The 17,646-nt window shown below is 38.2% G+C and overlaps 3 protein-coding genes across 3 annotated transcripts; all 3 read left to right on the plus strand.

The window, feature by feature from the left end:
• Positions 1-3,133: 3,133 nt before the first annotated feature.
• LOC117631182 (abscisic acid receptor PYL4) lies at positions 3,134-4,342 on the plus strand. The gene has a single exon (XM_034364186.1). The coding sequence runs from the start codon at positions 3,394-3,396 to the stop codon at positions 4,051-4,053; it is 660 nt and encodes a 219-aa protein (XP_034220077.1). The 5' UTR covers positions 3,134-3,393; the 3' UTR covers positions 4,054-4,342.
• Positions 4,343-7,179: 2,837 nt separating this feature from the next.
• LOC117631400 (protein trichome birefringence-like 34) lies at positions 7,180-9,353 on the plus strand. The gene is made up of 5 exons (XM_034364532.1): positions 7,180-7,692; positions 7,846-8,023; positions 8,272-8,468; positions 8,627-8,785; positions 8,909-9,353. The coding sequence occupies exons 1-5, from the start codon at positions 7,262-7,264 to the stop codon at positions 9,255-9,257; spliced, it is 1,314 nt and encodes a 437-aa protein (XP_034220423.1). The 5' UTR covers positions 7,180-7,261; the 3' UTR covers positions 9,258-9,353.
• Positions 9,354-11,365: 2,012 nt separating this feature from the next.
• On the plus strand, positions 11,366-14,519 carry LOC117631211 (protein trichome birefringence-like 35). Its single transcript, XM_034364239.1, has 6 exons — positions 11,366-11,830; positions 11,998-12,277; positions 12,555-12,726; positions 13,024-13,220; positions 13,318-13,467; positions 14,063-14,519. The coding sequence occupies exons 1-6, from the start codon at positions 11,635-11,637 to the stop codon at positions 14,391-14,393; spliced, it is 1,326 nt and encodes a 441-aa protein (XP_034220130.1). The 5' UTR covers positions 11,366-11,634; the 3' UTR covers positions 14,394-14,519.
• The last annotated feature ends 3,127 nt before the right edge of the window (positions 14,520-17,646 follow it).

Raw genomic sequence — 17,646 nt, forward strand, 5'->3', positions numbered from 1 at the left:
ATTTATTTGAATTATTTTTAAAATTCAAAAGAAAAAAATACAAATAAATTATTAATTAAAAACAGATATAATATAACAAATTGATGCAACCTGCAATTTAAATAATTTGTAATTAAATTGGTCATTAAAATTTAGAAAACAATTAAACTAGTTCTATATATAGCTGATTGATTGACTCTTCTTGGCCTCCAAAGGCCGTTGCCCTATTTAGACCTCGAAAGGAAACTATATACAGGTAGGTAGATAGAGAAGATATCAAAACATCAAGTTGTGTTTAATTCGTATAATTATATAGGTGTAGCCTCTGGAGTTTCGTCGTATCCAGAACACTGTTTCTAATCCAAACCCAGGTCCCGGGGAAAAAGCATGCATGCATATAGACTTGATCACAGCGTTGCTGTGCATGCCAATGCCATTCGTCATCAACCTGTGTCATCAACCTTTTTCTTCGCTATGAAGTAATTGTTTTACTTCTTCTTCTTCTCTCTCTAGCTCTTTTCGCCCTAGATATTTAGCTACTTCCCATTCTTTTCTATATGCAGCTTCGATCCGTCGAGCCAGGAAAAAGCACACAAGCATTTTAATTATAATAATGTAATAATAATTAAGGTTGGTACATTACTTTTCAATCCCACTGCTCGAAAGTATAAGATAGATATATCTGTGTGTATCCAGTCCAGCTACACTTGAGCTCAATGTTCGCACAATTTGTAACCACTTTATTTGGTCTTTAAAATATTCTTATGCAATCCTCCCAGTATAGATTTTTTTCCCATTTAAGTATTAATATTTCAGCAGTTGCTAATCTCTGCTTTCCTTTGAAAATTATTTAATAGCGTTTGGGGCATATCACAATCTTGGACAAGTTGAGTATCAGATTCATCATTCATAAAGAAGCTCATCTTTTGAACTCACATGATCCAGTTGCCAAGTTAGACACGAAGAATCGGCGCGAAAATGACAATGTTATGTCTTAATTCCTAGTTTAAGAGGCTTGATGATTATAACAACACCTACATAGGAAAGAAGAAGTGCTTTTATGTATATATCAAAATTATAGTTCGTAACTTTAGTGGTTTTATTTTTCTTAATATTGGAAGAGATAGACAAGTTGGAATTGTCTTTTTCATATACAATATATTAGGTGTGTTTAGTTAATGTCAAGTGGAATGAAGTCGGTGTTCTATACAAAGAAATTTGTTAGAAGAATATAATCAATCTAGAAGAAAGATATCAACAAGGTAACATTTGAATAAAGCAACCAAGTGGGTGAAATTTTTTGAATATATATATGACAAATCAGAAATCGTATCCAATTGTGTCATACAAAATTAATGAACACGGTATTTTGAAAAAGTACTTAAATTTCAATAATTCAATTGAGGTGAGCAAATGATATCGGATTTAAGTGATTTTTTTAGTAGAGATAATTTTTGAAATAGTATCTACAAAATAGACGGCTTGGATTAGTGAAATACAAAATGGAGTGGACCCTACAAAGTTGTCCCTCAAATGAACTAATTTGAGGGATCTTAAATTAGTGAAATACAATACGGAGTGGGCTCTACAAAATTGTCTTTTATTTGAGGGATCTCTAATCTCTATGGCCCCGTTTGGTTCATGGGAAAGGAGGCTTGGGAATGGGAATTCAATTGATTTCCCATGTTCAGTAAGTCCATACATGGAAAATGGTTGCCTGGCACATGGGAAAGTAGGGGGAAAGTGAAGCTCCCCTCTTAACTTGGGTTTTGTTTTCCATCCTCATGGGAAAGTTTGGAAAAATTAGCCAACATTCAATGCACAATTTTCATGACTATTTTGTCCATATGAACAATTTAGAATTACAACGTATCATTAAATGCATTATTTTTTTTATTTGATTTAATATGGGTATAATTGAAAAATTATACAAACTTTATTTTCCATTCATACTCAAAACAAACATGGGAAAGGAAACAAAGTGAAATCTTTTGGTTACTTTATAATTGAAAAATTATACAAACTTTATTTTCCATTCCTACTCAAAACAAACATGGGAAAAGAAACAAAGTAAAATCTTCTGATTACTTTCCCGACATTACCAAACGTGAAAAAAGAATCTTTCATTCCCATTATTTGGAAAATGACATAAAAAGTAATTTTCTCTCAAATACATTCCGTGAACCAAACGGAGCCTATATATATTCGAAATGGGTCCAAATTTTGGCTCTACGCACTTTGGACAAAAAAGGGGTCTCATTCTGATACACGAACGGCGGTGCAAGGAGTGTGGAAGAGTTAACGCTGCCTAAACATGAAAATGGATATATCTTATCCCTATGGCTTACTTTACACCCCACTTGATACTCATTTGGCAATTGGCAATTTCACAACGGCATGTCTATTTTTGTTTTGAGATATCCGAACACTATTTTACCTAGCTTGCTTTCTATTTTCAATTGGTAAATATTGGGGGAATGACCAAAAACCCCATATGAGTTATGTGGTTTATATATTAAGCCATTAAGCAAGAGAAGGGTTTTACCCTATACAACTTTGAATTGCTTAAGGTTGTAGAGTTCCTATCCAAAGGACCACAGGCAATTGTGAATTCAAATTATGCATGGTCCAATTTCTTCAAATTGAGACAAACTCTGTTAACCAACCGGTGGTCCGATGGTGTTCAATGCACCTTCATATTCACAATATTTGAAATACATGCATACAATGTTATGAAAGCTTTTATTAGATGTAGATGTTCGAGATTGGAGACTGAAACTTCATTATCAATATTTTTATTGTTTTTAATTATTACCTTTTATTTTTTTTAAATGAAAATCAAATTCTTGACCTAACCTAACATCCTTATAAATTTCAACTATTCTAGTAGAGAAAATTATTCAAAGTCATGAGATGGGGAATGGTATTTAAAGGAAATGATAACTTAATTAAATGCTCGTTTTTTTTCAGGAGGGTCAACTGGTAATCTAGCAAAATTTAAAATTTAAAATTAAAAAAAAAAACCAGGAGAGGGTTATTATGTAACTTCAACGCGACCAACTTGTGCTTATTTCCCCCCTTTTTTTTTTTTTTATCTTTTTCTTTTATGGCTCAAAGGACCAACTTGGTTCTATTTTATAAGACCCACATGAACTTTCATCAATAAAATATTCACCCATACTTGGCTTTGAAAAATGCAACCAACTCATCTCTCTGCTTGTGCGTGAGAGAGAGAGAGAGAGAGAGAGAGAGAGAGAGAGAGAGTGCATAAGTAGAAGAATTAAGATCAACCACCGGAAAAGCAGAGCCTCCTCTACCAGAAGAAGCAGCTGAAAGCGACCACTATTTATTTATACCAAAAACCCAAAAAGCTATACACCAAAATCCCCCCCACAACAAACTTAAATTACCCATATGCCTCCCAACCCGCCCAAATCCTCGGTCTTACTCCACCGCATCAACACCCCAACGTCCGCCGAGTCCAATACGGGGTCGCTGCAGTGCCAAAACCAAAGGGACGGAGGAGCGCTTCTACTCGGTAACAATAATAACAATAACAAGAGGCGGGCCCCACTCCCGGAAGCGCTGGAGCGCCACCACACGCACGCGGTTGGGCCTGACCAGTGCTGCTCGGCCGTGACGCAGGAGATCGCGGCCCCGGTGTCCACCGTGTGGTCGGTGGTCCGGCGCTTCGACAACCCGCAGGCCTACAAGAGCTTCGTCAAGAGCTGCCACGTCATCGTCGGCGACGGCGACGTGGGCACTCTGCGCGAGGTGCGGGTGATATCGGGGCTGCCGGCGAACCGTAGCACGGAGAGGCTGGAGATCCTGGACGATGAGAGCCACGTCATAAGCTTCAGCATGGTGGGTGGGGACCACCGGCTCTCGAACTACAAGTCGGTGACGACGCTGCACCCGTCACCCGCAGGCGGGACGGTGGTGGTGGAGTCGTATGCGGTGGACGTGCCGCACGGGAACAGCAAGGAGGACACGTGTACGTTCGTGGACACGATTGTTCGCTGCAACCTCCAGTCACTGGCTCAGATCGCCGAGAATTTAGACCGACGCAAGTAATTATATGAAGCAATGATTTAATTAATTATATTATACCTTAATTAGCTTCTTCTTCCCTTCGCGTCTGTCTGTCCGTCTGTCTGTCTGTCTGTCTCTGTAGTGAGCTAAGTCAGTGGTTGCCTACTGATGGTTATACGCCGTCGTTTTGTGGTTCTTAAAGTCAAAATCCGATGAAACAGTCAGTCACAGTCACAACCGCGGTTCAATGGTTAATGTTGTTTAATTAATGCTTTATATTATGTACATATATTAAGGGAATTTTCTATTTTCAATGTTTTTGGTTTGTGTAGATCCCATATTAATTAGAAAGAAGAAAAAAAGGGTCAATAATGTTATATTGGCAGAAGACATGCAATGCATGATGGCTGTGACGAAAATGGTGTTAAAATTGATGTGAAAAGAAAGAGCACGAAGGAAGGCAGGCAGCTAGGCAGCCTATTGTTTTGTTGATTGATATGCATATGGCCAATGGCAGTACTGACTGAGTATACTGAGGCAGTGGGGCTCTGGTAGCAAGAAAACTTAATAACACAATGACACGTAGAAACGCGTCATTGCGTTATTAACAGAAATAGCAAAAAGTATTATTTCTGTTAAATAAAATATTATAAGTACTAATTAATGATCACATGTAGATAATGGGGATGGTACAAATGTTGTTAATCACAAGTTAATCAGATTGATCAGTTGAAGGGTTAAGGTCTGAGTTTAGTTAAGGGTCTCTAATTGGCAATTGAATTAGCATGGTACATACACATACGACTAGCTGTCTGTGTGTCTGGTAGCCAATATGGGAAAGCCAACCCTGTTAGAATAGAAATCCGATGAGTTATACTATTTTTTGGTCCGAAAAAAATACAGCTGATATATATAGTTTTAAAATAATACATATATATGTGTACTGAAAATGAATATATGATAATAAAACTTGGCGATGAAAATGATCTAGAAATGTTTAAAACAATGGGAAAGCTGAAAATGAAGACCAGCTTCGTGATATTTATGTGTTTATAAATGAAAAGAAGGTAGCAAGTAGAAAATGAGATAGTGAAAGGGAAATGAAAAGCTATAAGGTAGGAATGAATAAAGGAGGAAAAAAAAAGAATAAGAAAGCAAAGCATATTGTCGTGTTGTATGGAATGGAAATTTTGGAGCGGTGGAATGAAAAGCGTGCATGGGGTTTTTGAAGCATATTTGCGTTAAAAAACATGGTGAACAACGTGACGAGAATCAATATCTTATTTCCCTGCCCTACCCCACCACCCTTGCAACTTGACTTTTTGACAACGCAACTAGCAACTGGCAGCTTCAAGCTTCAGGCTTCTAGCTTAGCTGTTTGTTGGAAAAAAGAAGAAGAGAAAGGAAACATGCAAAGCAATATTTAGTTGCAACTTGCTGTCTCTCTGTCTCTCTCTCATAGTCATTGTGGGTTAAAGAAATATGCAAGTTGGGTTGGCTTAAATGGTTTCTTTTGAATTGGATTGGATTGATCTGTGGCTGAGATTGTGAGTTTTGATTGTTTTTGTTTGAATGGGACTAAATATTTGCAAGTTGGTGAGCAAGTGGGAGGAGGGAGGAGAGGGAGGAGGGACGGCTTTTTTATGATCCCCGTGTGTTCTCTCTCGTCTACTTTTCAATTCCTTCACGCCAACCCCAATCATCCCATATGACCCGTTCCATCTTGCTGACCTCTCTCTCTCTCTCTATTGCTGACCTGACTGCATCATCATCATGGGTCTTCTATGGCTTTTTTGCTTTTTCAATGGAATTTATTGATCAATATTGGGATTACATAACTCATGACCTACCTACCTGCTTCAAAAATTCATCATCTCTCTCACCCAATTAATTTCATTCAAGAAAAATAAAATAAATAAATAGAGGGCTGCCTTCCTATATAATTTTCTGTTATACATACACAATAAATTAGCTAATACATTTCAAAATGGATATTAACAAATTAATCTACATGGATCAATTCTTACTTTCTGCAGTCAACATTAGTGTCGTGGAAACAATAAAGACTTTCGTGAAACAGACCATATATCTCGATCAATAACGTTGTAACACGCGTAATAACACTTTGAACAAAACAATGTATCCAATTGTTTCTCCATGCAAAGTAGGGGAATTCACTTTTTCTTTTCAATTTTCCCATCTTCTTTTTCTACAGCCAGCCATCTTGCTTTTAGAACGTACGGAATAAGTAGTAGCTAGGGAACAAGGAGGGTGACATATATATATATATATATATATAGCTAGAATGGGCAAGCCAGTGAGGTGTTGAGGGGGATAGGGTAGGGGATGCCATTGCCATAGATAGCCCAGAAGATGCATCTGATCCATATAATAAGAGGGTTTTTGAGTTTCCTTTACGACACAACATTTTTAGATGTGGAGATGTCAACCACATTATTTTTTTTCCAACGTATTTTGGCACCTACATTTTCAGCTAATTACTCTAAATTCCTAATCACAGCTAGCTTGTCGATCAGACCAGTCCAAGTCTTAGGCCTTTCAATGGGTTCCATCCAACCAATTGAAGAACAAGAGTTTTGAGTGGTGTCACATCCAATTAGCCAATTTTCTACATGATCCAATTACTGGTCAAGGGGACTTTTGACACATCAGTATTAGCTGCCTGCCATCTAGTTAATCTCAAGCAACAAATTAATTAACTGCTAATTATTCCCATTAAATATTGTCTATGTTCAGTTAATGTACTAATAATGACCCTTAGTTGACCTTAATATATATATATTTAAGAATTAAGGTGGAATGTTCATGTTAAGCACTAGTTCAAGTTGTTTTGTCCTAATTAAGCAAGGACAAGGAACCATATATATGAAACCCAGATCGATCTATTTACATATCAACATCTCACCAAAACTTGTAACAATATATATATGTCAAATATATCGCTTAGCCCAGGCACATTGCTGTAAATACAATCCAAATAATTAAAGTACTTTGGCCCAGAGCAGCACAAACCAATTCAAAACTATTGCTGTCAATAAACTACCAAGAAATGCATTTCAGCTGCTCCTAATAATTCCTGGATAAGAAAAAACTTGATCATGAAAATTGTTTCTCACCCACCACTTAGAGAAAAAAGCTTCAAAAGGGAGAAACCAGAGACTCCCCCCCAACATGCAAGCATCCAATTAGGCCAAATAGCTATAGCTAGAAAGAAAAAAAAAACAGAGAAATGATTCAAATGCTGCCTAAAAAGCACCAATTACTTCCTACGACAACATGGGGAATCAGAAGCAGCTTGCATTCCCTCATTGCAATTCTTGTAGCAACTCTTCTAATTGGAGCTGTTTATCTGACCCAAGATGGTGGATTGCAGCTATTGTATCAGGATTGTACTATAATTACCACATTGGAAACTAGAGCAGCAGGGGCAGAAGACCCAAAATTGTCAATTAGCAGCAGCAAAAGCAGAAGCAGAAGCAAAAGCAAAAGCAGCTGCAATTTGTTTTCAGGGAAATGGGTTTCTGATAACCAGTCTTATCCTATGTATAAAGAGAGACAGTGCACTTATATGTCAGATCAATTGGCTTGTGAGAAGTTTGGGAGAAAAGACTTGAGCTATCAGAACTGGAGGTGGCAGCCCCACCAATGTGACCTCCCTAGGTCTCTCTCTCATCCCTCTTTTTTCTTTTTCTTTTTTTCTTTTCTGGGTTGTAATTTCATGCAAATATATAATCTGGGTTGTTCTTTTGGTTAATGTTTTCATAGGGTTTTTTGAGTTTTGTGGGACTTTGTTCATGTAATATTATAAGCTAGGTTCAATGCCACAAAGTTGCTTGAGAGGCTAAGGAACAAGAGGCTTGTGTTTGTTGGGGACTCGTTGAATAGAGGTCAGTGGGTTTCCATGGTTTGCTTGGTCGAGTCTGCCATCAATCCAGACCTCAAATCCATGCCCACCAAAGCCAATGGCTCTTTGCTCATCTTCAAGGCCACTGTGAGTTTCCTTTTCCTCTAAAAAAAAAAACCCAATTTATTTGGGCCTGATTGTAATTTGCAAAAACTAAGGCCCAAAATCACATATTTGCATTGCAGATTCTTCCACCAACTTAATAAAAATAGACAAAACAAAGAAACAGAATCTTCTGCTGTCAGAAGTCTCAGTTTCTTATGTTTCCTTCTCTTATTAGTTTAATATAATTCTGATTACGACGACTAATGTTTGTTTAATCTGATTTAATTAAGGAATACAATGCCACGATTGAGTTCTACTGGGCCCCATTGCTGGTGGAATCAAACTCTGATGATCCAGTGAACCACCGCGTACCAGATCGGATTGTAAGAGCGCAGGCAATTGAAAAACATGCAAGGCATTGGACGGATGCAGACGTTCTTGTTTTTAATTCATATCTCTGGTGGAGAAGGTCCCAAATGAACGTCTTGTAAGTATATTTTTGTTTTGCTATTGCATTGCATGACCTCCAAAAACCCAACCAACGCTTTATGATCAAAATTAGGTAGAGGTTAGACAGAACTAACCATTTGACTTTGCATTAATACTTACTATAATTTTGGTTTTTTTTTTTTGGCAATGATTAAGGTGGGGATCTTTCGAAAGCCAAGATGGGATTTACAAGGATGTTGAGATGTTGAGGGTGTATGAGATGGCTCTCAGGACTTGGTCAGATTGGTTGGAGGTCCATGTTAATCGAACCAAGACCAAATTGTTTTTTGTTAGTATGTCACCTACTCACCAAAGGTATGCTTTATTTTATTTGAGATGAAAAGACCACAATAGTTGATGTTTTAATTAACAATCGACTATAAAAATTAATATTAATGTAATAAGTACACATCAACGAATTACGACGTCATGTTGCAGTTCTAAAGAATGGGGCGAGACAAGTAGGGAGAATTGCTACAAAGAAACAGAGCCAATTACAGAGGAGGGATACTGGGGAAATGGATCAGATCATAAAATGATGCGTCTGGTTGAGAATGTGCTTGTTGGGTTGAAAGTAAGAGGTCTAGATGTACAAATCCTCAACATAACCCAACTCTCAGAGTACAGGAAAGAAGGGCATCCATCTATTTACAGGAAGCAATGGGAGCCTCTAACTGAAGAACAAGAATCAAATCCCAGCAGTTTTGCCGATTGTATACATTGGTGCCTCCCTGGAGTGCCTGATGTGTGGAATGAGCTCCTCTATGCTTACATTTTTCAACAATAACAACTTCTGTTTGGAAAAAAAAAAAAAAAAAAATCCGAACAGATCAAGCTTGTAACATCTTATCTAAATTTGTAAAAATCTTGAATGTTGATGGCATGTTTACTAATCCGTAATTAGATTATGAGTAATTGAATTGAGGAGAAGTTGGATTAAGGAAAATTAGATTCTGGATTATTATGAGTAATTGAATTGAGGAGAAGTTGGATTAAGGAAAATTAGATTCTGGATTCCTATTGAAGCTGTTTACTAAACCATATGAATTGAGGGGAGTTAGATTCCGGATTCCTATTGAAGTTGTTTAATCACATGGATTTGGGGTATGAATGGTATTAATTACTAAAATGTCCTCGTTGTTGGGTTAAAGTAGATGACAAATTTGAAATTTTTTAAATTGTGTGAGAATATAATTGGTAAAAAAGATGAATTCCTAATGAGTTAGTTTTCCAGAATTTAGAATACCACCTCCCATCCAAGAATTGAAATCCTCCAAAATTAAGAATTCAATTCCCAATTTTGTGTGGGCCCTACTTACTTTTTAATTTTTTAATGTGAAATAAATATAGGAATCCTCCATAGTTGGAATTCAATTCAAATTCAAATTCCTGATTAATAAACACACAATTAATGAATTAGGAACATAAACAAAATGGTTTAACTAAAGTAATGGTGGCTTCACACCCCCCCTCTGGAGGTGGGTGGCTTCCCCATCTTCCATCTTTCTTTCCTCATCTCCTTTTCTCATTTCCTAATTTTCTTTCACTCTCCTATTCTCTCCCCATATTTGTTTGGATTTTGTTTCATTTTGCCCAAATCTATCTAGATCTTGTCTTTTGTTTGTTTGTTTGTGTGTTTTCTGTTGTAGGTCCTTAGTGACTTTTGTTGTTCTTGGATGTGTCTTGCTGTCATTCGGATGGTTGCGGTGTGGTGTTGTCGACCCAGCTTTTCTCTTTGGTTTTCGTTGTGTTTTCGACGCAAGTATTGCAATCCACCATAGACGCCATGATTTTGTTGCAGCTTTTGGTCAATGCATATGGAATTTGCTCCAATTCAGTGTTTGAAGTTGGAAAAGTGATTGTTGCTGGTTTGTGTGGGATCAGGTTTTGCTTGTGCAAAATAAGAGGTTTAGCCACATTGGTGCTACGAGTCTCTTTGGTTTGCTGGAGAGGAAGTGGTGCGGTGTCCTTGTTACTGTGTTTATTTTAGTCTAATAATTCTCAGAAACTCAGTAGGAGTTTGCTGATATATGTATTTAGTGTTTGACTTTTCAATGTGGATTTGCCGTTACTATCGTTGTGCGGTGGATCTGTATTGTAGGTCTAAGTACAGATGGTTCTTGTCTGCCAAATTGGAGTTTTTAGATTTTTCTGGCATGCGTAATTTTCTCCAGATCAAACCAATTTATTTTTGTGTTTGGTCACTGAAGATGTTATACTCATATTTGGTATTGCGACTACTCTGTACTTTTTTCTGTGTTATCAAAAAAATTACTATCGCTTTTAATCCCAAAAAAAAAAACTCAAGTAAATTTTTACTAAACATATCAAAACAAAGTAAAATTTAATGTCCATATTTACCACTGTGAGATATTTCACATGTTTCAGCATTAACTTCAAACCACATGGCCTCTTTTAGCAAATCTCAAAGCATAACAAAGTTAGATTCTAAAGAAGTTTCACTTAATGTTGCTTTACCTTTATTTAGACAGAGTCTCTGCCTGTTAATATACTTTTCTAATTTATCAATAAAAGTCTTGAATTTGCGTTTTAGTATTCGTAGAGTGTGTATAAGTTTAATATATTATAACCTCTCTCATTAAGAGAAGTCTTAAAAGAAAAAACAAAACAAAAATGAAGCTTGTATTTGGGAATTTTGGCTTCTCCCGAACGGTGTAGTTCCCTGACTGCAAACAAACAAAACAACCCACCAATCCTATTATTACCCAAAGAAAACAACCAACCAATCATATAATCAACTTTTATGATAATATCTTAATACTAATTAAGGTATAATCCGACATGTAATGATAATATATGCATGCTAATAAAATCTTAAAAAGTAACGAGCAGAGTTGTTCAGCCTTAAACTTCCAAAGAGCAAGACAAATTGAGCTGATGATTTACCAAAACAGTCCAAAATATTAGGTCTTTTTTTAATAATAGACAATTATTTTCTTCTCGCACGGTGGGTGCATTAGCTTAGCCTTAATATTATTTACCTGCCTGCAGCACCCTATCAGTTTTTTTCAGACAATGACTATATGATTACTTGTAGTCTCTGACGCTTATATGATGATGATTGAACAAATGTTAAAAAAGCCCCTTTCATAATTCTTTCTCTTTCAATTCTTTGGTCAATCAAGCAAGACTCAGTCTTCACGATGCAGAGGTGGAACAGAAAGAAAACCCAGTTTCCTGTATTGGTGTTCCTCTTATTTTTGTTCATAGTGTTCTCAAATCTCCACAGTGAAAATAGCATTCTGCAAATTCAAGATGGCCATGATCGTGCTCCTCACCATCAAGATTCAATCTCTTATGTAAAGCCAAATCTTTTCAGCCGTCAAAACCATGGTCCAGGTATGGCAGTGTTTGGTTTAGCTAAATAGGCCTTCTGGGTTCACTTTTCTGCATTTGCTGAATCTTTATGTTAATTCTTGATCAATTTATTTACTGGGTCTGTTAAATTAGTGGTCTTTCTTTGATTTGGTGAAGTGGGTTGAAGTTGGTTTTTTTGTGAATTTCAGAGATTTTGGATAGATTCAGTACATGCAACTCCACCAAAGAGTACAGTGGTCGGAAAATTGCGTGGACTGACCGTAAGCCGAGGTACGGTCACCGGAGAGAGACTTTGGAGAGCTGTGACGTGTTCTCAGGCAAATGGGTGTTTGATAATAATTCCTATCCGCTGTACAAGGAATCGGACTGCCCATACATGTCTGACCAGTTGGCTTGTCACAAGCATGGCAGGTCTGATTTGGGCTACCAGTATTGGAGGTGGCAACCTCACAACTGCAACTTGAAGAGGTAAAGAGGTGCTTCTCTTTCTTTTAATTGGTTTCCAATAACCAGTTTAGATTTTCCTTTGTTAATGTGCTTGGTTGGAACAAGAATTTTTCTCATGGGTTCTTGAATCAATAAACTGGAAATCATTTTGATGTGTATCAAACTCGTGTTGAATTACTAATTATAATTCACTGAATTGACTAGTATGACTAGAATGGTATATAATTCAGCCGCTGTTGAGTTTCCTTTTGTGCCTGATGTGAGGTTTCACTAATAATTTTTTTTTATTCCGCTGTAGATGGAATGCAACTGAAATGTGGGAGAAGTTGAGAGACAAAAGACTAATGTTTGTAGGGGATTCATTGAACAGAGGGCAATGGATATCAATGGTGTGTTTGTTACAATCTGTGATTCCCGCAGATAAGAGATCCATGTCGCCGAATGCTGCTCTTACCATTTTTAAAGCAGAGGTAAACAGAATTTCCGTCTAAGAAGTAAGACTGCAACTGAACCAAACCTCAATCTCAGCTAACTGGGGCCTTGGTATCTATTAAGCTGCTCTTGTCTGACTAAGGCCAAAATGTGTTTAAGTTAGATAATACAATATTCATTAGGAAACAATGAAAGCAATAATAAATGTTTTCGAACAAGGACACACATGAAGTTTTGGGTGTGCTTGCCTGATTTCATTGCATGGCTAGCTGAAAGATATAATCTTGAATATCTCAGAGCGCGGTTCTTCATTGCTTTCTTCGTGTCCTTTGCAGGAATATAATGCCACTGTGGAATTTCTCTGGGCACCGCTTCTTGTAGAATCTAATTCTGATGACCCAGTGAATCACAGATTGGATGATCGGATAATCCGTCCAGATTCTGTTCTTAAGCATGCATCAGAATGGGAAAATGCTGATATATTGATTTTCAATTCCTACCTGTGGTGGCGACAAGGCCCAGTTAAGCTGTTGTGAGTATGTTGGCATTACCATCCAGGTTTCAGTATATATATTATATAGAAACATAATGAATTGATATCCTAATTGATCAGCTTACGATTCATACAGATGGAGCGCTGAAGCAAACGGTGCTTGTGAAGAGTTAGACGGTCTTGGAGCCATGGAGTTGGCCATGGGTGCTTGGGCAGATTGGGCTTCTAAGGTCAATCCCCTCAAGAAGCGGGTCTTCTTTGTTACAATGTCTCCTACACATCTCTGGTTAGCACCAAGCCCTCCTAGAATATTCTTTTTATCCTACCACCTTTGCTCATATTTCTAGTGAAAGTTTTCAATCTTGGAAATAAGCTTATTGAGACTTGAATGAGGTGGTCAACTAGGCATTGTCCTGGCATACACTAGTCAACTTTAGGACTATTTTAACTATACAACTATATTATGTCAAAATTGAAGTCCATAAAGATTAGAGAGTCTCCAAGGAGTTAGACATTAGACCTGTCCAAGATACTCAACCAGTATCCTTTTGTTCACTTAAAGGCTAGACTTGTGGGTGACAGCTACATCTTGCCATCCGTATTTAGCTGTCGCTTAATCTTGCCATCTGTAATTGCTCATTCATAATTCTAATTCAATCTGTGTATGAATAACTCGTAGTTCCTTTAAGTTGAAACTTGAATTGGAATTAAATCCTCCATTTGAAGCAAACATTAGGATTAATACAAAATCCTGATATTAGTCTAGTTCTAGTTTTAGGGAGGACCTTAAACTGCAATTTCATACATCTTTGGCTCAGCTCTATAAAACTACATTTTCATCTGTTGGAACCTTTATCCTATGTAATTTCCTGCATTTTTAGGAGTCGAGAGTGGAAGCCAGAAAGTGAAGGTAATTGTTATAGCGAGACATCCCCCATTGATTTGGAGGGCTACTGGGGAAGTGGTTCTGACCTGCCTACGATGCACATGGTGGAGAAAGTCCTCAGCAAGTTGAGTTCAAAGGTTTCCGTTCTCAATATTACTCAGTTATCGGAGTACCGGAAAGATGGTCACCCTTCCATTTACCGCAAATTCTGGGAGGCGCTGAAGCCTGAACAATTGTCAAATCCTGCGAGTTACTCAGATTGCATACACTGGTGCTTGCCTGGTCTACCTGATGTATGGAACGAGTTTCTATTCCATTTCTTGTGAACAAATGTACAATTCTTTCAAGGCCTTCTTAGTGGTTTCGTACAGCAATTTGCCTTGTTTTCTCAACTCGTGTGCCATTGTTACATGATTCCATTCTTTGCAAATATAGTGCAAGCATTCGACTTATCCTCTGTTCTAGCAATATTAGATCCATGTATGTATGCTGGATTTTCGTCAGTATCATGACTTCATTTATGAATTCCTCCAAATCCAATACATGATACAGGGCTTATGAAGTTATGACCCACAACTACAAATAAAATTGCATTTATTTGCTTCCTCAAGAAATGATTATGTCCATTAAACCCAATGCACAGTAAAACGAAAAATGGAGCTTCATATTTGATGATGAGCACTGACTCTGAGCAACATGGGAACGGTTTCCAAAGTAAAATAAAATGGGGGGAGAGAGAGAGAGAGAGAGAGAGGTACAAGGCGTTAATAACTTTTGAACTCTCATATGCAATATGCCGTAGCTGTAAGGGAGATAGCTACAACGCCTTCAACCCTTCACAATTCACTATTGTACAAACATTCACTCACATAATTGAGATATGTGGACGAGACGAGATACGTTATAGTCGTTCACGTGCGCGTATGTGATTAATAATGTTAAATCACATGTTCTTATCAAGGAAGAAGAATCTGAAATGGATTCTTCTTAATCACAATAGTTGACTTGCTCTTCAAATATTTTGTATGTGCTGTCATTCAAGACTTTTGCCGTTTATATCTTTATTGTGCAATTATAAATATTGTAATATTTACACAAAGGAATACAACTTGAATTCAAACTCTTACATGGTATCAGCCTAAACGATCCCTTTCTCTTCCAAGCGATAGCTTCTTCCCTCTCTCTCTCTCTCTCTCTAGCCGAACCCTTATGGCCTCTCCATCTTCCTCCTTCTCTCTTCCTGGTCACCACTCCTCCCATTTCATCAAGCTCACCGACACCAACTACCTCCTCTGGCTCCGACAAATAAAACATTTTCTCATTGGCCACGGCTTGTGGAAATATGTTGATGGCTCCTCTCCTCAACCTTCTCCCTTTCTGCCCCTACCCACACCCTCTCCTAACCAAGCACCTGCTCCCTTTCTGCACCTACCCACACCCTCTCCTAACCAAGCACCTGCTCCTTCTCAACCTAATCCTACCTATGAAATATGGTTTCAACAAGACCAACTCATTGTCAATTACCTCACCAGAATCTATCTGAATAAGTGTTGTCTCTCACCATTGGTTGCGACTCCTCAAAAGCAATTTGGGACGGCTTACAATGCCACTTATCTCAAACTTCGGTGGCTAGCGAATCAATCCTCCATTTTCAACTCATAGACCTGTAAAAAGGAACATAAACTGTGGACCAATACCTTCGTCAAGCCAAATTTATTGCGGACTCACTTGCTGCCATCAATGACCCCGTCTCCAATAAGGATCTCGTCACTGGCGTTCTTCGTGGCTTGGGTCTTGATTACAAAATGATGGTAACTGCTCTTCTAAATTTTCCTCATTTTCCTGATTTTGCTTACCTGCGTGCTCGATTGCTCTCTTATAAAGCTCAGACTCCTTACGCCGATCTTGTTTACACTAGCTAGTCCACGGCTCTCATGGCCACTCAGTCTCAACCATTTTTCCCTCACCGTGGTGGCTCTTCTAGTCCTGGCACTGGACATGGGCACAACGGTGGTAGTGGTGGTCGCGGCCATGGAGGTCGGGGTTGGAACTCGCAGTAGCATCAATTCCAACCGTGGTATTCCAATGGCTCCCCTGGCCCCTAAAATGGTTGGCAGCAGCAGTCTAATCCCGCCTGGGCTAACAACTGGCAGCAGCAACCCTCAACCTCCCAATGGCCTAACCATTCTCCATGGCACCCTGGGTCCTAACCCCAGTCAACGTCCTCATGGCTCATTATCAACAACAATCGGTCCCAGGCTCCTGCCCTCCTGGGCCCCCATGGTGCCCCATGTACAACATTGCCCAACAAACTCACGCAGCTATCCCTACCGCTTCCGTGGCCCTAAAACTTTTCCTCCATTTGTGAGTGCATAATTTCTCCAATCTCCTGACAATACCTCGAATCTCGACACCAGAGCCACTCATCATATGACTAGTACTGCCACCAACCTTCAGAACTCCCAATCCTACATGGGTAATGACTCCATATATTTGGGTAACGGTGATTATCTAACCATTTCATCCACTGGTACTCTTCCTATTTCTTTAGGCTCTTCCGCATATTCTCTTCATAATGTTTATCATGTTCTTTCTCTCCGTACTAATCTTCTTTCCGTAGCTCGCTTTACTCGTGATAATTCTGTCTCCTTTGTATTTAATCCAATTTCTTTTCAAATTTATGACTTACAAACTGGTACTCTTCTTTTTCAGGTCCCATATAAAGATGGTCTCCATCCTCTCTCCTTTCCATCCGCTTCTCTTGTCAAGCATGCCTTTGCTTCCATTAATTTCACTGCTTGGCATCGTCGTCTTGGTCATCTGTCTTCGACTATTTTGTCTCGTCTTTCTTCTTCATTAAATCTCAAATTAAATAATGAATTTTGTAATACTTGTGCCCTTCGCAAATCTACTCAATTACCATTTTCTATTAATGAAATTCATGCCCACTCTCCCTTTTTTATTATTCACTCTGATGTTTGGACGTCCCGTGTCAATTCTTCAACTGATTTTCAATATTATGTCTTATTTACAAATGAATATTCCCGGTATACATGGATTTATCCCATGCGTCGCAAAAGTGAGGTTTTTTACCATTTTCAAACTCTTATTTCCATGATACATAACATCTTCAATTCCTCCATCAAATTTCTTCAAAATGACAGTGGCACTGAATATGTCGACAACTCTTTCACTTAACACTGTCACAAATTAGGCATTCAACAACGGTTCTTATGTGCCCACAACAAAATGACCATGCTGAATGTAAACACCGCCACATTGCCACAATAATTCGAACCCTCCTCACTACAGCACATGCCCCTCACATACTTTGCGTTGAGGAGACACTTACTGTTGTACACCTCATAATCTCTTAACCACCCCAATCCTATCCTGGCAAACCCCATACACCAAACTCTTTAACCAACCTCTTGTCTATTTGGTTGTTCTTGTTACCCATATCTTGGTGTTTACAGAGAAAACAAACTTGCCAACCATACCACTGAATATGTGTTCCTTGGCTACAATAATCAATATAAAGGCTATCACTGCCTCGATCCCTCCACTAGTCTTGTATAT

The sequence above is a fragment of the Prunus dulcis genome, chromosome 6 (genome assembly GCF_902201215.1).
Source record: "Prunus dulcis chromosome 6, ALMONDv2, whole genome shotgun sequence".
Lineage (NCBI taxonomy): Eukaryota > Viridiplantae > Streptophyta > Magnoliopsida > Rosales > Rosaceae > Prunus > Prunus dulcis.

Excerpts from the sequence above, each read along its gene's own strand:
- LOC117631182 (XM_034364186.1), top strand. The coding sequence starts at position 3,394 with ATGCCTCCCAACCCGCCCAAATCCTCGGTCTTACTCCACCGCATCAAC.
- LOC117631400 (XM_034364532.1), top strand. The coding sequence starts at position 7,262 with ATGATTCAAATGCTGCCTAAAAAGCACCAATTACTTCCTACGACAACA. Across the intron at positions 8,469-8,626 it reads AGGTCCCAAATGAACGTCTT|GTGGGGATCTTTCGAAAGCC; the intron begins GTAAGTATATTT and ends GCAATGATTAAG. Across the intron at positions 8,786-8,908 it reads ATGTCACCTACTCACCAAAG|TTCTAAAGAATGGGGCGAGA; the intron begins GTATGCTTTATT and ends GTCATGTTGCAG.
- LOC117631211 (XM_034364239.1), top strand. The coding sequence starts at position 11,635 with ATGCAGAGGTGGAACAGAAAGAAAACCCAGTTTCCTGTATTGGTGTTC. Across the intron at positions 12,727-13,023 it reads TTACCATTTTTAAAGCAGAG|GAATATAATGCCACTGTGGA; the intron begins GTAAACAGAATT and ends TGTCCTTTGCAG. Across the intron at positions 13,221-13,317 it reads CAAGGCCCAGTTAAGCTGTT|ATGGAGCGCTGAAGCAAACG; the intron begins GTGAGTATGTTG and ends CGATTCATACAG.